Source organism: Pteropus alecto, unplaced genomic scaffold (assembly GCF_000325575.1).
Source record: "Pteropus alecto unplaced genomic scaffold, ASM32557v1 scaffold101, whole genome shotgun sequence".
In the NCBI taxonomy this organism is placed as follows: domain Eukaryota; kingdom Metazoa; phylum Chordata; class Mammalia; order Chiroptera; family Pteropodidae; genus Pteropus; species Pteropus alecto.
Window position 1 is genome coordinate 4,952,548 of NW_006432945.1, and position 26,344 is coordinate 4,978,891.

The window sequence follows — 26,344 nt, forward strand, 5'->3', positions numbered from 1 at the left end:
GATGACGGTTGCAATCGTCGTTTTAAACAAGACTGATCATTGAATCCATCTTTTCTTTCATCTCTTCTAGCACTGAGTGAGGGTCCAAGGGGAGAAAAGCGTGGGCCAGGGCAGCGTCCCGGTTACTGACAGCTTCCTAGCTATTTTCATTCTGGTTCTTTCCGTTTGCCAGATCTTACTCTTTGAAGCTGTATCGGCTTTAAAAATTCAAATCAGAGTTCTTAATTACATCGTTTGGAGAGGTTTAAGCGTCATTCTCTATGACTAGATTTAACTTTTGTAGGCGTTGCAGTAAAAGGGTAGGGAAAAGGGGGAAGGAATGGCAATGACAGCTGACCCATCGAGCAAATGAAAAACAAGGAGAGGCCAGCACAGCCCAAGTGAGCGAGGGGCCCTTGGGATGAAGAGGGTGACATCGCACGAAGTCCCTCCTCCTGCGAGACACGCAACGACTGCAGTCACTGTACGGATGTCCTCCCAGTTTGGTGCCCTGATTATAAACATCACTCGCTACAGAGGGGAATTCGCTCCACGGGCCCGTGGGACGGCAGGAAAGAGGAATCGAGATGCACGGGGCTGTGACCGCTAACCCTGGGAGCCACGTGGACGAGCGGAAAACCCTTGTGAATGAGGTCGCAAGGAGAGGGCCACCAACAAGCGAGGGGAGATGGTGTTCCTGAGCTGCAAAGCCAGGCAGCCGTCGGCATCCACGACATCGAGCTACACCGCAACAGCGAGGACACCGTGTAAAGCCATGAGCGAGGGGAAAACACACACCGACACCCCAACGCTGCAGCCCCGTCTCTCTGAGGGGCGCCCCCTCAGACCTTCCATCCTCCTGGCCTCGCAGAAAGGGGTCAGGGAGTGGGAGAGACATTTCAGAGTTCAGGGTATTATTATTTGTGAATCGATGAAAGTTTTGATAGCAACTTCGGGGCTGATCTAAAAACCCTTCCTCCACCTCTCCCCATTTACAGCTCCTCTCTGGGCAGCTTTTGGGACTTTGTGGAAAGAACGATCCTGGTGGCCCAAAAAGCAGCAGAAGGAACGGGTGACGTTCCACACAGCTGCTTATCACACTCAGGCTGCACAGCAGCTCCCGCCCTCCTGCCTTGTAACTTCGTGTCCTTGAATTTATTTTTAAAACGGGAGGGCTGGCCGAAGCTCTGGACAGGGAACTGATGCACATCCTCCCCCTCACGGCACCAAACCACAGCATGCCATCCGGTCTTCTGAAACCAACCGATGCCGGACACTCAGTGCCAGGCTCGTGGACATTTCAACAGAGAACTCTGCAGCTGGGCCTTGAGGAAGAAGATGCAGCTAATATGAAGCCGGTAAAGAAAGGTAGTCAGCTGGATAAAAATGCTCGCCCACCCGAATGTGGAAGCGAAACACCGAAGCTGAGAGCGGGAAGGATAAAGGCTGAGCATTAGGCGAGCTGGCTGCCAGACTTCACGGGACCCCGACTAACGGTGACTTTCAGGGCGACACATTTGGGTTGGAAGAATTTCACTGGAGGCATCCTCACGTGTCTCCCAGGCATGTTGCTGCTACTTTCAACAGATGCATCAGAAAGGCCTTTGGCCCCCAAACATCTCAGAAATTGAGGCAAAGATAAGAACCATTCCGCTTCCTTGCTCAGAGTTCAAAGGAAAGTGTCAAACACAACTGAACATCTTAGAGATGTTTACCTACAGGGCCAACTTGTATGTCACCCAAAAAGCTGTGGGTCTCTTGGAAAACGTGTGATGTCCATAGAAAACCCAAAGTCCTCCATTTGGAATCAGTGCTAGATGGGTTGTTATTTTGCTCGCAAGAAAAAAATCAATCAGAGCATGACAAGCATCTGGCCAAAACCACAGGCAACAATATAAAACAGCAGCAGCAGAACCTCTGCTAAGAGAAGCTGAAGTCCCATGAAGGACTACCTTAAGAGGCCGACAGTGATTACGCGGTGCTTCTAGAAATTTCTTACTCTAGGACCCCAACTATTCCTGACCCCGAGGCGGAATGAAGGGCAGATCGACTCTAACATGGGGGCTGACCCAATGCCACCCGTGGAGGCTGTGCTCCACGGCACATATCTTAGAAGGCTTCTGCACCTTCGCCTACACCTCAAGTGACTGACATCTCTCTCCAAAAGAAATCAGGAACTGTACCCACTTTCCCCATCAAACACACCACTGGACGTGGGGAAAGAGAGATTAGAAAGTGCACTCTGTTTTCTGCAGGACAGCTTCAGTGCCCAGGCACCAGTATGAGGTCAGCTACTACAGATTGTACCTCAAGAAAGGGTAGTGGCTAAAACCCCCACACTGATGGCCAACTCTGCCTATCAGAATCAAAAGGGTACTAACGTGTCTGCAGAGAGTGACTTCCAAGCCCCACAAGATGGCCCACTCGCCGAGTGCAGCAAGGGTCGCTAGAGCAAGGCGGCGCGTTCACAGAAAGAGCCGTCACACACGCTTTTGTGTTCATGAGGACTTGTCTGGAGAGATGACATATGGTGACATACTACGTCAGAGGGGAGAAACACACTGTGCGTGTTAGTTTGAGCCATGTAAATTTTCTGTTACTGTAAACAGAACGTGGTGCAAACTAATTTCATATGGGTCGATCTAAATTCAGCTGGAAAACATAAGAAAAGTAGGAAGCTGGATAAAAATGCTGACCTACTGTACCCACTAGAGTTAATAACTGAACCACAAAAGCTGAGAGTGGGCAGGATAAAGGTTGAGTCCTGGACAGGCCAGTGGTCAAGTCCCACAGTAGAGCCCAGAAAGGCCCTCCATCCAGGCTGGAGGAGGAAGGGGCCAGAGATGACCACGTGACTCTTTGGCAAATAGCGACAGATTAATGAGTCGAAAAAATTAGTTCCTCTTTTCAATCCAAGACTACAAAGGTTATAAAAGTAAAATTCTATTTAGTCTCCTCAAAAGCTTATCACTCCAAATATTCCGTGCGGAGATGCTCTCACCTTCCCTGATCTGTCTCCCTCCAACCAAGAGGGGCTCTGTCCTCTTTACTCTCCTACAAAGGAATGGATACTTAACATCCGACTCCAATGCAGCCAAATCCTCCCTCACTTCCGGTCCAGGTGAGTATGAATGGAAATGCCACCAGCGACTCTTCCTGAAAGGAGGTGTCTCCTTCGGGCTTACCAACGTGGCTCACAGGCTCAGCTCCACTCCAGGATGAAGACGCCAAACTCTGCCCCCACGATCCAGTGACCACGGCGAACGAGGTTGAGCACAGGTGATGCATCCAAATGAGCACGGACAGAAGAGACACAACGTTTCAACTGGAGAATTTCGAAACCGGAAGCCTGACGGTGTATGATGGCTTCATTATGAGATGGGATTTGAATTTTCCTCCATTTTTAATTTTCTCCCTTCAAACCCAAAGTGCAGCAACAGACCCCAACAGCTCCAGCTTCAGACCTGATACATCATCAGGAACTCATTCCAAAGGCTCTAACTAGATAACTAATTTAATACACTTTGCTTCAAGGTTTATTCCTTGGCTTGCTTCCCAGATATAAAGTATCTCTGGGCAATTATTATGCAGATGTCACTGAAAGGACTTTCAATGTCTGCTGCTAATTTAACAGGAGATTCGCTGGCATTTGCCCGAGATGTGAAAAGGAATGCAAAATGTGCTCAAGGACCAAAAGCATTTGTTTATAAAAAAAGGAAAGATGTGGAATAACTTTTAAACATTCTCCTTTGGGTTTCAACACAAACTCTGGCTAGGAAATTGGATAGTAAGCGTCCTACTTCCCTGCATTTTGTGCATTAATTAACATTTCCATGGCAGGAGGCGGCAACGGCGGACGGGCTGAAGGGAGAACCAGAGAACCACGAGTGATGAGCTCAAAGAGACAGCAGATCTACACACTGCCCTCGTGAGACATTTCAACAGGGCCCTCGCTGGGGCCTAAGAGACGGAAGAGAAATACTGATGCTGCTCATCGAACAATAAAGCAGTCAACTGCAGACCCACTGTTAAAACATCCTCACAGCAGAGCATCCCAAGGACGGATGGTCTCGAAGGAAAGGAAGCAAATACCTCCTCCCCTGTCAACGACCCGAGTTCTGAGTGTCTCGCCGCCAGGGTCGTGAGCTCTGTTCCACAGGAAACGCATGCCATGCTAATGGTTTTCTTTTTCAAAACACACACCACAATCCCGGAATCTACAGAGCTCAGCTGACGTTATTACATTCCTTGCCTGATTCTTCCGACCTTGGAGCAGCAGACAGACAGCCCTCCGTGACCAGATGCTCCGAGTCTCAATAATTAAGAATCATCACGGCAACAGCTGGCCGCACGTGACACGGAGTTGGTCCGCGTGCCCACGTAGTTCATCGGAACCGCGTCCACACCCGTCTGCGGATATGTGAACGCTCTTCTCTCTGGTTCCCTTGATGCCATTCTTTGTATTTTCAGCTCAGAAGAAGACCAAAGAAACCAAAAAACAAAAACGAACAAAAAAACCAGCAATGGAGGAAGGCGTGGTGGAATACGGTAATCAAGTCTAAGAACAAAACCACGATTTAAAAGTTGCGTTCAAGAAAAACTAGCAAGAGGGAAAGCGAGTGGAACATGATGTGTTTATGTGCTAATTTCAGAAATTCAGGACAGTGGCCAGTGATGACGGCGCAGGAAGAGACCAGCTGAGGCCGAGCTTCACACCGACGCGGCGTTAACAGCCCAGGCGGCCAGAGCAGGTTTATGGAGGAGACCAGCACAGGGCCCTGCGCGAGGTGAATCCCACCATCGTCCATCACGCGGGCCGAGATCTGGACTACAGGACCTGAGTGGGCCTAGCTCCGCCCTCACAGACCAAAGCCCAGAGAGGATACCGGCACTGTGGGGTCACGCTTGGTGCGGCTCCTGGCCAGGGCCCCTGCCGAGTGCCAAAACCCCCCCATAAATCAGCTTTCCCAACTGTTTCTTTTATAATATTTCCAATGACGTAGTGACTGATGCGAAGACAGAACACAGCCAGCACCTCGACCGCTCGGCCTCCGACCAGCACACACATCATATTTAAATACAGTATCAAGGGCCTTACATCTCCTATTTCTCCTCACTCTGGTCCATTCTCTTCTCTCAATCGGTCAAGGGGCCTCGCTGCACGGACCGCCTGGCCCGGGTCTCAAAGGCCACCAACCTGGGGCCCACCGAGCAAATGGGGAGAAGTAGCAAATACCGAGGCTGCAGCCCCCAGGCAAGGAAACACGGGCTCCAGGGCCGAGAACAGGGAGTGGTTGAGAAAGGTCCCATCATTCAGCCTGGGCGAGGGCCCTGTCCCTAACTCCAGGCTGGGGGAGGGGAGGAGTCTGCTGAGGTGAGGACAGAAAGGAAGAAGGCAGAAATCTGCCCATCAAGGCTCATGGGCACAAAATACAAGAGCAGTGTTTTTTTTTCCTTCAAGAAGGGGTCTTGGTCCTTATCTTTACATTTTAGGATGAGCTCATTTTTCTTGCCATCTCTAATTTGGACATAAGCAATTAAGCTGATGAATTTCGGGGCTGGTTATAAATCTGGCTTCAACTTCACAGAGATGTGTTCCCTTATGCCCCTGTCTCCCCAATGATCACCAGGCAACCTCCTCTACTGAAGTGTTACAATGCAGATCAGTCAAAATGTGGTTCAAATGACAAGTACTACATTAATGTAAAAACTGCATTACAGTGATTCACAAAAGTTACTCCAAAGAGGAAAAAAAATAAATTATCTCGTATAAAATAACACACGATGTTTATGAATAATCTTGGCCCCCATCTTCAGGGAGCCTGTGGCCTGCCGGCTCCGGCCATCCGCACCCCACTGGGCGAGCATGGTTGGGGGTTAAATGAGTCTGGAGTTTTGGAGAAACTGGATGAGGACTTGGTAGACGAACTTGTATTGAGCGATGGTCTGGATCATGAACATCCTCTGCTCCCTGAGGAGCCTCAGCATCATAGGCACTTCCACCTTCTGCAAGAAAGAAAAAGAAAAAAGCACAAGACCCTGAGATGGGGAGCTTGCCTTGCGTCACCCCTCACTGCCCTCATCCGGGAAGCACGTCCTCGCTGCCCACGTGCAGGTACAAGAGAAAGCAAAGGACTCAGCCCCATCTAGGTTTTCCCAGTCGAGGACTTTATACCAGCCACTGAGAACCTGGTTGACACGTGCGACTGACTTGCTACTTTAAATGCAGACCAGTGCGTTGAGAGAAACGGAGAGGCTGAAGTTAAACCCAACTGGTACTCTCGACTCCATCCCGGCCCAGTGGCAGGGCTTAAGACATCTCTCAGTCTCGGCTTTTTCACCTGTAAATAAGGACAGTGCTGCTTCCGTCTAATGGCTGTATCGCTCCACCCACGTCAGTGACACTTCCTCGGCAATAACGTGGGGTGATAATTAGTGCCCACCTCCCAGGATCACATGAAGAAATGTACGTAAAGCATTTAGCACAGAGAGTTCTTAATAAACATTCCTCGTTATCATCTTACTAATGTTAATGAAATGAGAACGATCATGCCCATCGTGCTACCTCGAAGGACCATGGCCATGGCCGACTGAGATAATTTACGTGTAATTTACATAGGAAGCACAGTTGTCAAAATCCAATCTCCGACCATCAGGCATGTTCGGAGTGAAAGCCTTTAAGAACATCGAGCAGAAACGAGACTGCCTATGGGTGAATTCTTCGAGAACACAGAACTATGGTCCATGAGAGAATTAACATGGTGGCTCACCGGTGTTTGAGCAAACCAGGGGCTGTCCTGGTGTCCCCTCATTTGCATCATTTCCACCCTCCTGGACCAGCCAGGGCAGAAGCACCACCAAGCCAACGATGCCACTGTGGCCTCGGCACACGTCCCAGGCAAATGGCCATACCCATGAAGCTGCCACGGGCTGAGCAAGCATTTCAAGTAAAATAGGAAAAACTCAGCTGTCTGCCTTTTTTTACTTTACTTTCAAAAATCATTGCAGTTTTTTCCAAACTTTGTGTTGCTCGGATACACCACCTGCCATTCTGACTGGTCGCAGGTCTCCAAAACTAGTCAAGGAACGCACACCACAGACTTTAGAAAGAAAAAGTGCTTGATAATAAAGAAAGAGAAAAGACACATGAATCCTCAGATTATTAGTCAAAATACAGACCCTAGACCATAAACTTCTGAGGGTAGCTAGTGGAGCTTTACCTAAACTATATTCTAAAGTGGCCGGTATTTGAGGTAGATGGGGTACAAGGGGTCAAATACATGGTGATAGAAAGAAATCTAACTATGGGCGGTGAACACACAACGCAAAATATATACAACTTACCGTTAATTGTACACCTGAAACTTACTGGATTTCATTAACCAATGTCACCATAATAAAAATAAATGAAAAAATAAAAATAAAAAGTAAAGTGACTGATAATCATGATATACAACCTAGAGCCACCAATTAATAATGAAAAGTAACATAACATTCGATAAGCTCTACTCTGGGTTGGGCGCTGAAGATACAAGGCTAGAATAAGGCTGCTCTCCTCCCAGACTCATCGAAGGCTGTGACAGAAACACAGGGTCCCACAGGCATTAAGCTCCAGGTCAGGCATCATCTGCATCACCCCCTGCCCCCTGCTTCCTGGGTGTGGGATGTGGACACATTCCCTCATCTACCTGTGCCTCGATTTCTCTTAGTTACACAAGGCACTAACAACACCTTTCCCAGAGAGTTATCGTGAAGGCGACCTGAGTCGCAAGGCACTTGGAACAGTGTTGGCAAAGGGTGAACATTAAACACAGGTTAGCTGCTATTCTCGTATTTTCATTGTCATCATCGTCACCTTCCCCTCCACCGTGCTACCTTGACCACCATCTCCTCCACCTCTGCCTCCATCTCTACCACGAGCATTACCATCTCAATGGCCTGCGACACTCGGCTTCAAGGACAGTATATGACCAGATAAGGGGCAGTTTGGAAACAAGACGAAGAAGGTTCCCCTGGTCCTCAATGAAGAGAGTACCGACTGCCCTTAAGATTCACTCCCATGGGCTCTGATGTCCCTTGTCCCTAACCCAGGGAATCAGGCGGCAGTTGATGCTTGCTCAGTCTTGCTCAGAAGTCAGAAGTCATTTTTTCCTCACTACTCCACAAGGAGGGATAACTTATTCAGAAAAGCAGCAAGATCCACATGTCTTGCTATTTGGCTAGTGATTACCTGGTCTTTTGTAAGGAGCTAACCTAGGCAGACAGCTAAATCCAGGGGGCTGAGTGAGCACTGCAAACCATGAAACTAGTGCTTTCTGAAAAAAACGTGTGGGCGTTACAATGTTCCAGCTAACATTCTAGTGACCGAAAGCAAGGGACACGAAGAGGCTTCTCAGAGCAACCTGGGAGAGCCCCCTCCGATCCCCACCTCACCGTGACCTGACCCTACTGTAAGTGTCTTAGTTCCAGGAAAAAGAAAAGGCATTTCACTAACAAAATTAAAACTGTATGGATTATAGAATAACACATAAAGTAGGTTAATCCAGAAGCCATGGAAAGAAGGCAGGAAACTTCAGACGGGAGAAAAATGAAACACACAATGTCGTATATTTGTCAAAATCTTTGCTTAAAAAACAAATGAACAAACTAAACATGTTCTACTCTTCTCTCAAAATAAGGGTTTGAATCTCACCGGCCAGGCCTGGAGCAGAACAAAGTAGAGACATTTTTTTCTCTCTCATCGTCTACCAATAGCAATTACGGGAAACAGGACAGATAAGGCTTGCTATATTTGTGCTGGGGAAGGGAAGTGAAAAATATGAGTCATCTGGCTATCTCTGAATATCAATGGGAACAGAAGTCCTTTCTGGACTGACCACGTTCAGGCAAAGAATGTTTTGGCGTGCAACTGGGCACTGAGGAAATCCGCTATGTTTGGACACACCAGGGAGAACGCAATCACCCCGAGCCCTCGTCAAGTCCGCACGAGGCCCCAGCGGCCGAGCCCCTCGCTCTGCGCCATGCTGGCTCCGACATGTGCTGTTCGTGTTCCACTGGGCCAGTCACATCTGGTGATCAATGAGCCTTCATGTCATCGCTTTACCGAGGCTTGGCCTTTGATGGGTCTCCAAAGAGCGCAGAACAGAACAAGCCTTCATGTCAGACAAGACGGACAGAATAGCTTCTCGAGCTGAAGAGGAGGAAGGCGGAGCAGAGGAGGCGTGCACGGGGAATGGAGAAAAGAAGGGGAAGCTGGCAAAGAAAGTGACAGGAGCGGGGAGCAAAAGGCATCTAAGTGGTGAGGGGATGACAAAGCCTTTCCTCCTCCCTTGGAACCCACAGCTGCCCCCAGTGGAGCCTGGGTACACCCTGGCCACATGCACCGCTTCATCTCATTCCGTCTTCCCAGCACTGGGCGCATTTGGGACTGAGTGGAGAGCCATTTACTCTCCTAGAGACTTCTAATAGTGACAGGGAACCAAACAAGAGATCTCATGTGAGGCAAAAGGAAAAAATCTCATAGAAGATGATGAAATGTCTGTTGCTAGTCTCAACTGCTTCCAGGAGGGGCATTTTGCTCATCGATAGAATGTTTGTTTTTTTCAACAATAGGCCACACGTGACCAAACCCCAATTCTACTTTTTTAGCATCACAAACATGCATGTATACAGACTGAAAGTTTCCAAAATCAACTTTCTATAGGCAGGGAGTTTAAAAACCCTTTGAATATGATTAAACTTAACATTTATTGTTTTCCTGGAAGTTACAATATAATAAACTTCACGGGGCGATAATCTGATTTTCAAACCACTGATGCTATTAAATAAATATGTATATTATCATATAAATTCCTTCACAGAACGTGCATTATAACATTTCCGAATTTAAAAACGACTGAACAACTCTGAAAGTTTCCTTTGATTTCTCCAAGGTGTACGATTTGGAAAATGAACAAGAATCAAATGACACTTGGCATCTGGAGGCAGAGTGAAGACAGGAAATAATTTGGGGCCAGGAGGGAAAAGACCACCCTTCTCATTTTGGCACCAACTACTTAGGACCCACGTGGCACTGGACAAGTCACAAAACTGTTTCAGGGCCTCAGTTTCTCTGTCTGTAAAGCAGGAAGACTGACATGTGCCCAGCTCCTCTGCGTGCCTGCTATGAAGACCCCCAACTAAAAAATAAAAGCGAAAACCATTTTAAAGCCCCCATGTAAATAAAAGGCAGAAGAGCTGATCTTTAGCCTTGATGGCTGTTGGTCTCACCTCCACGAAATCAAAAGCCCCTCAGCCCCGTGGGCGCGAGGCAGCTGCAGCCCCTTCTTTGGGGAGGAGGGCTGGGCGTGCACCTCAGCGGAGGCGCTCACAGTCTGCCCTGCACTATTCCATTGCCAGTGTAGACAAGAGCAAACAACAACCCCCTTTATATACGGCCCCTCTGAAGGATGAAAACCATTTTTAAAGTACGCACATTTTCACATAGGACTCAGGCCAAAACACACCCTAGACATGTAAGACGCATCTGAACTACATGTGACCACATAACGCGCCGTGGAAAATTACCCACAATAAAACCAGACTGTCTACAAAACACGGCGGACGTCCTCAGTGCTTCCTGTCTCACGCTTTCCTCTCTTCCCCCGTGTTATCTGGATGTCTCTGAAGAGTGAAGAGCAGCGAAAGGCAAAAGATAAGGAAGGCTGCGAATGTCAGAGTCCAAGCCGGAGGATTCGGGGTCTGGAAAACTGTCATCAGGACAGAGGGAGTCAGGCACCGGAAACGCAAGGGCAAAGGAGAAGGTCCGGCCGCGGTGTAGGTCTGTCCCCGAGGGGGAGTGTTTAGAGACGCCCAGAATGACTCACTTCATTATGCTCCAGGCAGTAGATCATCAGCTCGGAGAGGATGACCACGCCGGTCCTCCCCACTCCGGCGCTGCAGTGGACGACGATCGGAGGGTGCCGGTTCTTGGCGCCTTCCAACATGCTGTTGGTATGGCGACGGACCGACTGGATCTCCTCCAAGTAGGCTGCAAGACAAAATGCAAATCTTGTCACCGAAGTCCTACATGGCTTTGCATACCAGTGGGGGAGGGGTGAGACTGAGGGTGAATCTTTTTTTTTTTTTTTTAAGTGACAATAATTTACAGTTCTTACAAGACACTAATTATTTGGCTGGTACCCACTGTACAGTCCTGGATCCGAAAAGGACCAGCTGGGAGTCAATTAGTCCATGGGAGAATTTGTTCTTTAAATTAAATAGTTCTTTTTTAAAAATTAAATTCTGTTTTCCCCTCTGCAAATCCCAGAGTCCCCCGAGCAGATGACTCTCGACATTACTTACAGCAATTCCTACTATTAACAGACTGGGATCAGAACACCAGCTAGGTCCCCTTGAAACGCCCGCCTGTCAGAGCCAATTGCTGGTGGGAAGAGCATCCATCTGCCCCTTCTTCTCTCCCCTTGCTGAATGAGTCAATGTCAACCGAGGCTTGACTTCATTTTCAGATTTTAAAATGGACTTTACGGAGTCGGGGGGCTGCTTTTCAGCTTGGATTCCATGTGGCTATGTGAGTAGTTCAAGATAAGCCCTGTATCCCCCTTTATGGAGGCAACATGTGGTGGTGGTAGGGGGTGCCCCCTCCCCATCCCTTCCGACATCTGCCTAACTCAGCAGGACTGGGCAGGGGTCTGCTCACTACTTCAATTGGGCACAAGTGAAAAATTACAGCAAGACTATTCTTAATTATTTTTATTTTCATGATCATGAATTGCAAAAAGAAAAGGAAAAATATACAAATGTAATTCCCTAACAGTCCAAGAACCGGGAAAAGTCCATTAGTAATTGAGGTTTTGTAGTAGCTAGCTCGGGGGAGAAACAGATTTGAAGATTCTCCATACGCAGAAAATCTCATCCTAATACAGCAGTGAGCACAAGACCACAGGAGACGCTCAAACTGCTGAAGAGGAAAAAGTGTGTTCAAACCATCATATTAATTTAAAAGCATCCGTTGACATACAGTTAATAAGAACTCCTATCTTCCTTTGTAATCTTATCTAATTACAAAGTAATCCGAAGTAGTTTACCAAAATAAACAAACTATTACTACCAGTACCACCGGCAGTAATGTAACATGAAACAGAAAACGAAAAGACAGCCCGAGATAGCCAGACAGAGGAGCCGCTACTGAGTGTTTGCAAGAGCCAAATACTGCGCATGGAATTCTCTTCCCAATTTTTCCGCAAGGAGGAAAAATATTGGGTGACTGAGCATTCTCTGTCTTACAAAAGGCAATGTTCGCAGACAAGAGACAAAAGTTTTCTTTTGCTAAATTTAAGAAGTAAAAGAAATATGGATCGATAAGGCAGATGCCAACATCACATGGAGCTTCATAAAACACAGAAAAACCGGATTTGGATGGATGTTTTCTCCAGCAATCATATTCCTAAAGCTGTAAGTCAGTGAAGGCAATCTGCCGAGGTCCTCTGCGCCCAGGTGCTCCAGTCCAAACACAGGCAAAGATCTTTTTGCATTCTGAAAAATCTAGACGGCCAACACTTCTAAGATCCCAATCAGCACACTTGTCCTGAGTTCTTTAGAAACATAAATTAATAAATTTATCCTGTTTAAAAATATTCTCTTTTTTTTTTCAGTAATTTAGATCGCCTTTCCTTCAGGTGGTTCAGATCTGGCTTTAATTTTAACCACTTTATAAACTCAATCTTTTATCAGAGCTGTTGGTCAATCATCGAACCGATCTACTTTTATTGTTTCCATGTTCTGTGTCTTTGAGAAAATTCCAATCACTCAAATAGCAAGATGACCAGAAAGGAATAAAAAGAACAGTTATGAGGACAGAGTTCTGCAGAGGTCATTGTCTTCCTTATTAATATTTGAGCTACAGGTAACTGTTTGACCCCGGGCAAATCACGAACCCTCTCTAGATCACGCTCTAGAGTCTTTGATTCTGATCATCTTTCTCTCTTCTACTTTCAATGTCCAACTCCTCCAGTACCATCATCTCTTTACTGGGAAAGAAAATACCAATATCGACGAATACGTATGCATCGGAATCTTTCTGTTGCCATTTGTGAAGTGGTACCTTTAGGCACTTGAAAACCGATTCTCTCTCTTTTCCCGCAACCCCACCTCTCACTCTAAAGAAACATCAAGATGAAATCGAGGTGCTGACATTATCCAACGTCGAGGAGGGCTCCCACCAGCTGGAGAGTGATCATCAGAACGGGTATGGGAATAAGTGTGCAGGGAGCCCAGGGCCTCCTTCCTAGCTGGCTAAGGAAGGAATAGGGGTTCGCTTCACGTGCAGGATGTTGAGGTGACACTGCGGGACGGAAGGGAGAGTGCTACAGCCACCACCGAACAATGTCGATCTCCTCCCTGGACCATAATCGCTGGCCTGGCTTTCTCATGACACTGCGAGTGGCTTTAACCCAGAGACTGTTTCGTCACTGTGCTCTAAGAGCCTGATCCGCCGCCTGGCACATGATGGGCACACATGCACCCTGCTTCTGGCCTTTCAAATAAAGTACTGCGTCAAATCTGGGTGAATTCATTTCTAAGATAACCATATCATTCATATATCTCTCTCTATCTCATGATGTATATATATGAATGAATCCAAAAATGACAGTTTCAAAAAAACAAGTTGATTTCAATAATTCTTATCATCTTAATCAGTGGTGATTAAGTCCTGATCGAGTTTTACTACTATAGGGAAATAACACGGCTGTGAGAGCAAAAGTCCATGAAAAATAAAGGTGTTCTAATTTTATTGCTCTGTGGTTTTTTAATTGTGGCAAAATATACATAACATGCAATTAACCATTTTAGTCATATTTAAGTGTGTAATTCAGTGACACTGAGTATATTCACAATGTTGTACAAACACCTCCACTCTCCTTTTATAGAACTTTCTCGTCTCAAACAAACTTTTTACCAGTCAAACAGTAAGTTCCTATTCCCCTTCCCTAACGCCCAGTAACCTCTCTTATACCTGCCATCTCTATGAGGCTGCCTATTCTGGGTACCTCATATAAGTGGAGTCATAGAATATTTGCCCTTTTGTGTCTGGTTTATTTGAGTTGGCATAATGTTTTCAAGATTCAGACATGGAGCATGTTTCAGAATTATTAATTATTAATGTGTAGCTAAAAGTCTAAATCAAGGTAGAATCATTTAGTTTACCACGGTTTTAGCTTATTTGCATAAAAGGTAAAGAGAATATGATAAGTGACATGGATTTGTCTTCTCTGTTCTACATATACTATATGAAGGGACATATACTTCAATGTCATAATATTATCATCACTTAAGAGAAAGGACCCTCTCTTTCTATTTCACCTCCAAAAGATAAGACCATTGATACAGTTGGTAAAACCCCAACCAGGAAGAAAAAAACTTACACAAAAATCCTTGGACATCCTCTGGGCAGCCGTGATCTGGCCAGTCAGTATATTGCAAATGCCACACCGTCCTTTCCTGCCCAGATAAAAGGTGCTTGACCTTCAAGCCTGTGGTTGCATAGCAACCAGAATCTGTTCGGAACTTTGTGGTGACCTTGAACTTGCCATAGGTAGCTGAGCTGTGCTTTGAACCCAGTTTGGGCCAGTATCGGTGGCTCTTAGTTCGTCCGCCCTCCTGAATCACACACACAAAGGCAAAATTAGAAATAAGTTGGGGGAAGGAAGCTCTTATCCTCTTAATCTTAAAATCTGAGGACAGAGGAAAATGCGAACAGCTTCTAAGTCACTAACTCAATAGCACTGTGCAGTGTCTATCACAGAGCAGATCATATGCATCTCGGCTAAGATCAATAACACGTACAACGGAAGTTACAGCAATAGAAGATATAAAGATTCACAACTGAGCTGCAGTTTAATGTTAAGAGATAAGAACCAGTGCAAAGTCCAGAGACAGGAACAGGTTGATGTGTTTGAGAAACAGAGGTCTCCAGTGCGGCTGGGCTGCGGTTGTCTGGCGAGCATGGGGAGAGCGGTGGGAACAGGCGGCCTCCCGGTCCACGGCGGGGAGTCTGGATTTCCCTCCGTGGACTGGGAAGCCATCCAAAGGGGATGGAGTGTCCTCGGGCAGGGGAGTGGCAGATTCTAGTACACATTCTAGGTCACGCTCTGCATTTCTGATGTCTAGCCCACACTGACTACTGACACTGGCTCTGTCATCTAGTGTCAATTTCACATTTTTGGGGCCTGATGCGTCTGTTTTAGTTCACTCAACCAGTGAAGCAGAGAACAGGGTATATCACCTTTCTTTCTCCGTTAATTTTATAATCTTTTTGGAGGATATGCATTCCAAACCTTTACACAACAAACTTTTTTAAAGTTTGCACAGTTTTAAAACCTCTGGAGTGCCTGTGGAGGAGGTGGTGGCAAAGAGGGGGACCCGAGGCAGTGAGTAGGGGGAGACAGGCTGAACTGAGGGAGTGAGTGGCCAGCGCTGTGGGGACTTCCTCCTTAGAGAAACCCTGATGGCTAGTAGCCCACTTACAAAGCAACACATCTGGAAGTGATACAAATAACTTTGCCTGGATTTATTTGGTTGAATCGAGTCTTCTTAAGTGTGAGGCATGTTTGTCTCTTTTATTCACCAATCCTGTGAAAGGAGGTTTACCCGAGGCCTTGAATTTCTATTACTGCTGAGTATCTAAATCAATTACAAACTTCGAGAGGCTGTAAGCCTCTGGCTGCCTCACAGATCACGAGACTTTGTGTTCATGAGACTGGCCTCCTCTTTCACTCAAGTTTCAGCTTCAATCCCACGTCCTCAGAGGGCTTTGGGCTGCCCAACTGGTCTAAAGTTGTAGACCCCCAGTCACTCTGTCCCATTGCCTGGTTCCATTTTCTCTAGGGCACTGACCACTATCTGAGCTTGCTTTATGTGTTCACCTTTTACCATCCCTCCCACTAGGATGTAAGCTCTTTGGGGACAGGAATCGTACCTGTCTTGTTTACCACGGTGGCCCCAGGCTTAGCACACCTGCTACGCTGCATTAAGTTGAATGAATCCCTTACCGTGATGCAATTCCATAAGGTGATAAGACTTTCCTAGAGATTTTAGGAGAATTTACTCTTTGTGGGAAGGTCAGATTGAAGGGCAGCCCAGAGACGTGCACCCGACTTTAAAGAGCTCGAAGTCCCTTTCACTGCTGTTTTCTAATGGGCTATTCTGGAAACCAACGACCTGCTCAGAACAGTCAATGAAGGAAATATGACCTCTTTTTTTTTTCCCCCAGTTCTTTCTGTTCCTCGCCTTTTTTAAAATTGTTAGCAAAGGAGTATGCAATACCAGATATTGGTAAAAAACAGATGAAGCTAGTCCCTTAAATGACTTCGAAACATCAGTTAACATTTAATGAAAAGATTTAAAAAGTGGCAAAAATAAAAAAATTGAGAACGTGACAAGAAAAGAAACAAAATGTCTTTCCCCCAAGACAGCAAACTAGACCGACTAGTGGTGTATGCCCATCTTTATGACACCACCCAGAGTTCTCTAGTTACCACAGAAAAACTGTGCTTGACTTGGCAAGGGAAGAAAAAGATTTTGTTTTTCTCTCCCCAAAGGATAAAGATCTCTACAGGAACAACAGCTTCTGGTCCCCTTTCAGGTGATAAGCATGATGGCATGTAAGGGGGCCGTGGCCGGGGTGGGGAGTCTGTGCCGACTGACCCGGAGCAGCCCGAGGTCCTCAAATTCCAGAGGACAGATTACGGCTTTGTTTGGCCCACAAAAGTGGCCTGACTGAACGGAAAAGTTGGTTCTTGTTTGTTTATTTGATTTTTAGTTCATGGTGATGCAGGGAAAAGAGTTAAAAGCTGATGGAAATGGGAGGCAACGATGCATTATCTTTGGAAAGCGAAACAGGTCTAGGTGGGAGTCGGAAGGGAAAACACGTGCCCGCCAGAGAGAAAAGGATGTGCAGAGAAAGCGGCTGCGGGAAGAGGGGACGGCAGCGAAGCCACGGACTCGAAGCGTCTTCCGGCCGCACCTTCCCCCGGGAACAGACGGCTGTGCGGCCGTTCCCCTTACCTCTTCGGCGGTGACCATGGCAATCACGTTCGCTCCCTGCTCCCACACCATCTGCCAGAAGTCGTGGCATGTGTGTGGCAGGGGCCCCTGGGTGGCTATGTAGTGCCATTCTGCCCCACCGACCACCACCTGGAAACCAAGGAAAGCACCGGTGAACGAACCCCACATCCAGGGAAAATCCAGGGCGGAATGTCCTGCTGACCATGGGTCCATTTTTATCCATCTGAAAACCTTTTAGGCCAAATGGGGTAGTGCCACTATCAAAAACCCTGAGACCGCAGAGGGCTAGCGACACAGTCTCACGTGAAAATGCTATTAAAATATACCTAATTTTTTTTTTCTTGCCTGCAACCTGTAGCAATTACGTACAAAACAGGGATATTAAAAACATATATATACGTAGATATCCACACATAGACACACTGTTACCTGAATATGTATGTGCATAACCTAACAGAATTTGTTACAGAAATAATAGTTATGCTTACTATGTGCAGTGCACTCCGATAATTTCCATTCTTTTCTCTATTCTAAAAAAAAAAAAACTGGTCCTGACTACTAAATCGATTTTACACCTCACTGCTACGGTTGTGACCCCTAGTTTGAGAAACAGGGCTCGACGGCATCCACTTAAACAGTAAAATAGTCTACCATGGAATAATCTCTTTGGGAGCGATGCCTTCTACCATTGATCTGACGTAAAATGTGTTCCAAACTCCAGTTGTACCCGCCACGTTGTTGTGCCACATACGGCAGAGGTGTCACAAAAGCACTTAAGTCAACAAGATATGATATTGTGTCATTAATGTCCCCTTGTGCAGTACCACAGCATCCAAATGAACTTTTGCATGGTTTGAGGTAATACAACGATTATCGCACGTGGCTCAGGGTGACCTTGGGAGGAGAATTATGTCGCTCCAAACGTCAGCGGCAGAGAATCACAAAGAAGAAGTTGTGCCTGAATGGCTGAAGGCCCTGAGATCCGGGTAGAATGGTGGCCTTCGAGAAGATTCTTTCTGTGCCCCTTGCATTCCTGTGCCTTACTATCACAAAGTCAGGCCCCCTTACACACCCACCAGCGCAGATCTCCATAGCTAGTTCTAGGAGCAATGAAGTGATCACTGTTTGAAACTTTTCCCTCTCATTTACTTTATGAAACTATATACTATCTTGGTTCAAATAAAAACGTCGGTTATTTTCCCACTACACAATGCATGTTTAGGTCAGAGCTGGCAAGCAAAATTCACTTTCCGAGTACCAGTGAAAGATAACGTTCATATATTTGCTGGCTGGCTAGGAGTTTGGTTTATCTGTGGAGTTGTGATTTGAAACATTAGCCTCTCTGGCACCCAACATATAGGAACCGTAAATACTTTCAGAGTATGCTGCTGCCCGGGGCCTTTTAGCAAAGTCCAAATATTGACAGGAGGATATTAAAAACTGCATTAAAAACACAACAACCCATGCTCCCGAGGTAGATTTCACAGATGTGATTCCACCTCTGGAGCAAATAAATCTCTGTTCTGTGCTAACGGCTGCTTGGAATCCAGGGAGAAAACATTGGCAAGATACGCAGCTCCATTCCAAACACGCGGACAAGTTCTTGCAAGCTCTGTGGCTCTATTAAACGCACCCATGTCTAACCCGGATCCATAAGATGAAATGTGGGCCTTGGAGAACACTGAGGAAGAGAATATTTCTGCTAACTACACTCGATGGGCCCGGGCCGATGCCGAGTGACAGCTTTTTCTAGAGAGCAGATGGAAAATGGTAGAGGGGATTTGGCCAAAAGAAAAAGATAGTATAATATAGCGATGTAAGATTTTCACAGATACTCTATCAAGAAGCAGCTGTGTGAGTTGCATCTTTGCTTGAGTACATTATTTTGGCCACATTTCGTTATCTAAACTAAGTCCATGAAACTCTCCATTGTCAGTTTACTTAAGACTTTCCTGGGTTCGTTTTTTTATTGTCTTCATTCTCAATCTCGAGAATAAGAGGAAAATACACAACACGAACCCGAATAGTGCTCTTTCATGTTATTTGACAGTACTTGCTGATACTTAAAGATACATCTCTGCTCTGTGTACAAAAACACTACACCCACACAGTATACTTTTCATATTTTGTATCAAAACTGTCATACCTGATACATGTACCAGACATCTGCTACATTTTGGAGGCTCAAAGGGCCCTACCAAGAAGAATTCAGCTACAGTTGAAAAGTCCAATGAAGAAAGGAAATAACTCTGGACAAAGCCAGAAATGGGTGTCTAAGGTTATTGATCATAATAGATGGTCACCGTGAAACCCTGTACTATTTAAAAACATCCTGTGACATGTAGTCGGCAGTAATGTAATGGCTATGTGTGGAGCCAGATGGGTGACAGAGTAATCATAAACTATATAAATGTATAACCAATGTACTCTACACTTGAAACTAAAAAAAAAAAAAGTAAGCTAATGCAAAAAAAAAAATTCTGTAACAATTCTTTAAAACCAATAAATTAATAAATTTTTATACTTCAGAGGGCAGAGCAAATGGTCACATTTTAAACAAATATGTTCTGTTATTAGGGACACTGAGGTATGTAAGATATTTAGGAAATATTTAACTATACGTATGCATGTAGCCATAACTAATTCTAACTGGGGTGGAGCAAAGCTGACTAATTTTAAAGTCCATGAAATACTGAGATATAAGATTTGAAGTCTCTAAAAATATTAATAAAAATTTAATGACACTCATGCATTGAATAATGTGGCAAATCTTGCATGATTCACTATCAACCAGATCTTCGTGGTTTATGTTTAAATTAGTCCACTCTGCTAAATACCACGTAAGTTCGAGACTTCAGCTGTCACATGCATCACCTGCATATTACAAGGGAGAATGCACATGTTTCTGTTGCCCTTAAATATTACAAAAACTTCAATGACAGCAAGACGATGCCTGAGACTTCCAAAGTCTCCATCATCTGCTAATTACAAACTGAAAAACGATGACCCTCGGCTTTTCCTGTAAGTTTCTGGGAGAGCTGTAAACCACAGAAAGAAGAAAAAAATTAAACCCTCTGTAAGGAGCAAGCTTCAGAAATAGCTGGCCTGAGTTTTTCCCCGAGGCTTTTGGGCTTCTTACTCTCTGCGGTTATAGCCATACCCTTCCAGTTGATGAAGAAAAGCCCAGAAGTTCAAAATCATTCCCTCGGGGTCTGGGGACAAGCCAAGATGCACAGTGGCAGCCTGGCCTACATTTTTCTCTCCCAGCATTTTTACCTTTAACCCAGCCACCTTCCACAAAGCGTCCCAGCTCGCTCCCCAGCTTACCCGGATGTGAGAGGCATTAATGTAACCTGTGTTATTCTCTTTGGTCGGTATCAGCTCTACTCGATTGTCCTCGTAGGGGACCACTTCGCGGATCCGGCTGCGCTCAGCATTTTCTGGCAGAGCCGCTGTACTGAAAATGCCATTTGCCTTTTTCTTTGGAATTTGCTCATACTCCGTGAACACCATTCCCTCTTCCAGCTTCTTCTTCAGGGTTCTGAACTGCAGCAGAAACGAATCTTCAGCTCACTGAATTATCTCATCCCAAAACTCCGAGATAACAACCAGATTTCTTTAAATATCTATGGTGATAGTGTTAATAAGTAGTTTCAAGATGTACCACTAATGCCTAAATCTCTCCATTAACCATATCGCTAGTTTCTCTCGTCTAATAACCAGTTTCTGTCTCACTCACACCTGGAATAGATTAAGTCTGCAAGACAAGGCAAGAGTTGAAATTCAAAATCCAGTGTTTTTGTCAACACCTCTGTTTCAAGTCTTGGCGATAAGCAGAAGTTACTGTTAATTACCCAAACATCCTTTTCTCCACTTATGCAGCCCATCCTTTTTACTGAACTAAATTTTCAGATGATATTGGTACACAATCCTGTAGTTCTGAGGATTAACAACAACCCCCACCCCCGTTTTATTTTTCCCATGGCCGAACTACTAAGGACAATAACGTGGTATTAATTAGATCAGATAATCCCTCTGAAGTCCCTTCTGCCTTCAGAAACATCCTAGTACTTCATAGGTGCTGGCAGGGATCTAAAACCCTGACATTACCATCACTCCAAACCTGTTGCCTAACCCTCTGGTAGCAATTTCAGGAACTAAAGGAATAATTTTCCTCACCTCTAAAACACTGACGTGCAACTTAAATAGCGTATTAAGAGAATTCTAAAAATGCCTGGGTAAAATACTCGCTTCCTAATGAATGGGAACCATTCGCAAAAATCACAGAAATTGAAAGCTATGGCAGTTGTTTAACTTTCTCATTTTGCCAAAAAGGAAAGAGGCCCCTAAAACTGCGTGACTTGAGCAAGGCCACATGGCCTGGGAGAGGCTGGTCTCTTTAGGTGGGCATCACTGCCCTGACCTGACAGAGAAACATCACATGCTGGAAAGGACCAATTTAATGCAACACAGACCAGGTCTTGCTAATCTCAAACTGAAGAATTAATTCATCAAACAAACCTCAGTGCTGGCATGTTTGGGCAAGGAGGGAGCTTTGGAATCCTAAGAGCACAGAGAATGAATCACATGTCTGACAGGCCCGGCACTTACCCTCTCGTCCATGGGAACTCGTGTGCCATCAACTCGACTCTCTTCCCGCCCCGAGACCCGAGCAACCGAGAGTCCATTCAACGCTGCCAACATCAGTGGCCTCTTCTGCGCCTCCAGGCCTGCCATCTTCTGCTTCTCTAGATTCTTGTAGCAAGAAAAGGCATGTTCTCATTGTTTATAATACCAGGAGAATGCTGGAATGCGTTTTAATCTCCCGAAATCTCTAACTCCCCAGCCAAGGAATGCAGACAATCACTATTAGTAGGGCAAATTCAAACACGGCCCTTCCCATTAATTCCCACTGTGCCTGAGGAAGCCAGGGCTCCCGAGCTTTTATTGAAAAGTGGATGAATAAATGAACAAACAAACAAATACGAGCAAAGACTCCATTCGAACACAACCCTCCACGGCGGGCGGGGCCGGGGAGTGGATCACACACACACAAAGCCGTGTACAAGCAAGACACTGTGGGACGATACGGGCTAAAGGAAGACAGGACTTGGGAAAGAGAAAGTGTTTCGTGAATAATCTAATCCAGTCACAACGGAGGCTCTTTTCTACAGATTAAATAGCTGAAAAAAACAACAACAAAAATTGATGCATTGTTAAGAGATCAGGATACATAAACTGTAGAGAAAAACCCGCTCCAGTTTCTATTCTAGAATGGAAGATAACAATCCTATACCGAATCTCTGGTCCCTGAAATATCACCCCCAGAATGAGGGCTGATGCAGTTCAGCCGACTCACAAACACCGAAGCCCGGGGCCATCTGAGATGACCCACCAGGCATCCCCTTCACACTTCATCTAGAGGAAGAGGGATTGAACACGATGGCTTCCGCTGACTATGGTGGGATATCAGTAGTGTGACGAAGCTATGGGGGAACATGGATTTGGGGGCGGAGTGGGCCACTCGGGGAAAGGTCTGGATGTGAGCACCTGACCCTCGATTGTGGCTTTTTGATTGCCTCTCTGTCCTCGCCTGTGCCCACACTCTGACCCGTCAGGGCCCTGGCTGTAAGGTCTGCTGCCGTGCTTCATGCCCTCTCAACTGACGGAGGCATGAAAAAATCTCCTTTTACTCACTTCAGGCAACCCAATTAGAGCATTTCCCCAAAGTCATTTTGTCTTAGAAGTTAGAAGAGCAGAAGGACTTCATAAAGCATACAAACAGATGAGTTTTACAGCGTTTAGGATTTTGATCCAAACAGGAGTGAAACCAATTTGCAGATTCCTTTGGCTGTCACAGACAGAAGCATCACCTTATCGCTGGTTTCTTTTCAAGCCTTTAGGTATTTTTCCCCCCTTTGTCTATCATTTATAAATTGACTCCCCCAGACACGTGTCTTGATAGCCATGGTGTTTGCAGATGACACAGAGTGAGAGTGTTCTTCCAGTCGTGGGTGCAGGGAATGGCATCGCACCCCTACACGCGCCCCCTCATCCCCTCAATGCCATCTGCAGTCTGAATGGAGCCCTGGCCTTTGTGAGTGATGATGCCCTTAAATGCTTTCTCCAATGACAGGGCCAACCCACCAGACAGACAAAAGGAGCGTCTCAGAGGAGGATCAACTGTGACAAAGTAAGAAAAAGTCCTATGAACTTTGGGCCAAAGGTGTAATACTCTTAAGAATAATTTGGAGAAAATAGTCCCGAGTCCCTCCGCTTCCTTCCCACCTGCACCAGGAGGTGACTCTAACTGGGTCCAAGACAGAAACGTCACAAACTTGTCTTTCTCAGGAAAGGATTACTACTCCCTAGTGAGAACTGACACCCCAGTGATAAACTATTTCTCTTAGCTCCTTCTCACTTATTACTCTAACAGTGCATTACCAGGGATAAAAAAATAAAATAAAATAAAATAAGTCAAAGATCTGATTTGGCCTTTTCTCTTAAAAAAAAAAATAACTCAAAGATCTGATTTGGCCTTTTCTCTTCCCTGCGGACCATGAGAGGAGCCAGGGGGAGGAGCTACCAAGACAGCTGGACTCCATCATCAATCGAATAGTCAAGCGGCTCCAGAATTACCCGGAGTTGGCTGCAGGGCAAATTCTCACCATACCGGTCCCCCTCCAGTGCCCACTTTCTCATTGTCCTCTTATCCTCCAGAGGCCCTCTTCTTATCCCTTCCTAGCAAGGCAAGCAGTGGGGAGGGCAGAGAAGCATCTGAGATGGGGTGAGGGTACTGGGGTGAGTTTCTTCATTAAAAAAAAAAAAAAAAATAGATGCAGAACCATCCCAAGCTTCAGTGCCACCAGTACTGTGGCCATCCTGTCTGGCACACTGGTTCACTGAAGAACCTCTTAAACCGGCTATAAGGTCAGGACATCAGCCCAGGGTAGCGGACCTTGAACTCCAGAGTGCATAGGACTTTGGGGGAAAAAATCAACGGGGAGGATGAAGTAGGGATGGGGTCATGATGTTCTGGACTATACGTTAAGGGGTAAAATCAGGTATCCACTCTCGTCCATGCGGATGGGATGGGAGAGCATGTGGGGAAAACAGCAGAAATCGCCTTGCTCCTTGGCAATAATGCAGGGAGCTCTAGTAAGGAACCAATGCCATGAATTTGGCTGCTGCTTTTGTTTAGTACATTAGTGGATGAATATGACCAAAATGAGGCTATGAGACCACGTATGCATCAATCAATATCAAGTCAGCAATAGGCTGAGTTGTGTCACAGGGGCCTGGGGCCAAGAAGCGCTAAAAATCCCTTTCTCCCAATGAATTCCTTTCTCCACGCTGGGAAAGCTCTCCCCCGAGGTACCTGCTCCCACAATTCATTCCATGTCGGTTTTATTTTTTAGAGGCCCAAGCAAGCCCCTCATTCGCAATTTCCCTCTAGGTTTGCAGGAAGTGGAAAGAGTTATGCCTGCACGGAATTCTTAGCATTACTCGACTGATGGCCAAAACCGGGAAGCTGAGAACGTTCTTACAGTTTGTCTAAAGTAATAACGTTGTTACGGATTAGATGCCCGAACCCAGGAACACGGTTTCCTCAGAATGCTGGCCTTCTTTTCAGGCTGATTCCCACTGGAGAGTCAGGGTGACTTATAAATGAAGGAAGCGTAATGAACGCCGTTGAAGCGAGTTTTAAGTTACAACTGTTCTGGAAAACCTAACATCGGCCTGGCTCTCTCAGGAGAGAGACGTGGTGCCTGCACAGAGGTCAATCTGGGTTGCATTAGTTATAATAAAACGATTTTTTGGGTTCTTAAAGGAATGAAAAGTTCCAGGACGAGCAGCAATGTGTTCTGAAATAATTTTTTTTAAAGTAGCAACTACGATTTAGCAATTTTCTCATCCGTGAGCGAGAACTTATTTTGCTGTTCAGGGCAGACCTATTACTGCTCACTCCTGCTCTGACCACAGAACGGGTCTTCCAGGAGGTACATGTTCTGAAGAAGAGTTAGTTATGTGGAACATCAGGCACCCTCCAATGTCGTAAGTGTGCACGTGGATGTATGTAGGTGCACATGTACATTCGCACACGTGTATCTGAATTCTTGAAAGACTAAGCTTAACGGGGAGTTGACACTCAATGATAAACTTCCAAGTTTACTGTCATTTTCTTGGCTTTGCGTTAAACATCTACTGAAAGGACATCTGAAAATAAACCTGGACACATCGTGGTCCAGCTAACATTGACAAGTCATCCTGACATACAGAAATCTGTGCTCTAAAGTGAGGTTGCTCTTTTAATACCTAATTGGGTTTTTTTTTTGTTTTTTTTTTTTAAAAAGTCTTTATAGTCAGTAAAAGAAAAATACCAAGAGGTGTAGGAAGGTGAGCTCATAGCATGTTTGAGCCCGAAAAGAGAGTGAAGGCTGGCCTAGGATTCTCAACGACCGGTAACATCCCAACTCCATCACTGCGCTTTGTACCAAAGACCTATTAGAATCCACGAAGGACACATTGTGGTCCAGCTAACGTTGACGAGTCATCCTGACATACAGAAATCTGTGCTCTAAAGTGAGGTTGCTCTTTTAATACCTAATTGGGTTTTTTTTTTGTTTTTTTTTTTTAAAAAGGCTTTATAGTCAGAAAAAAAATAATACCAAGATGTGTAGGAAGGTGAGCTCGTAGCATGTTTGAGCCCAAAAAGAGAGTGAAGGCTGGCCTAGGATTCTCAATGACCGGTAACATCCCAACTCCATCATTGCGCTTTGTACCAAAGACCTATTAGAATCCACGAATGAGAATGGCAGATTTATTTGAAGCAGCAAAAACCAAATTTCTGGAAATAAAACACTACCTGCTTAAATGCCAAGGGATGCTTTAAATCCCTCACACGCTGAGTAAGACTCGCACTTCTTCAGTGTCTAAAGTATGTATGCTTTCACGCACTGAACGAATCATGGACAAGGGATGGAGGAGGCCGCAGGGGGAGATCGGTGTGCATAAGTGTCCCCCCAAATGCCCCGGGAGAGGGAGACGCTTACCCTGATCATCATCTCTCTTTCTATGATGCTGTCCTCCAGCGAAAACATTTCAGACACAGGTCTCTCCTTCACGGGCTCTTTCTTGACCCGCTCCTTCACGCTTGTCAGGTCGGGTTCTGAGATGGATGGACCAAGAGAGGCCCCGTTGACGGCCAGCTGGTCAGGGCGGGAGATACTGATGGCCTTGGCGGGCCCGTGTCTCAGCAACCTGGCTCTCGCGATGGCAGGGGGATGGCTAACCTGGTCCT

The 26,344-nt window shown here is 45.8% G+C and overlaps 1 protein-coding gene across 1 annotated transcript in view; it reads right to left on the reverse strand.

The window, feature by feature from the left end:
- Window positions 1-3,689: 3,689 nt before the first annotated feature.
- Window positions 3,690-26,344, reverse strand: part of PTPN14 (protein tyrosine phosphatase, non-receptor type 14) — a 144,748-nt gene continuing 122,093 nt past the window's right edge. The window contains exons 15-21 of the mRNA XM_006907886.3: window positions 26,097-26,342; window positions 21,655-21,798; window positions 20,371-20,589; window positions 17,044-17,172; window positions 14,403-14,637; window positions 10,845-11,008; window positions 3,690-5,985 (exon numbers count right to left, since the gene is read on the reverse strand). Of these exons, the coding sequence (XP_006907948.1) occupies window positions 5,857-5,985; window positions 10,845-11,008; window positions 14,403-14,637; window positions 17,044-17,172; window positions 20,371-20,589; window positions 21,655-21,798; window positions 26,097-26,342 (1,266 nt within the window). The 3' untranslated portion in view covers window positions 3,690-5,856. The remainder of the gene's footprint in view (window positions 5,986-10,844; window positions 11,009-14,402; window positions 14,638-17,043; window positions 17,173-20,370; window positions 20,590-21,654; window positions 21,799-26,096; window positions 26,343-26,344) is intronic.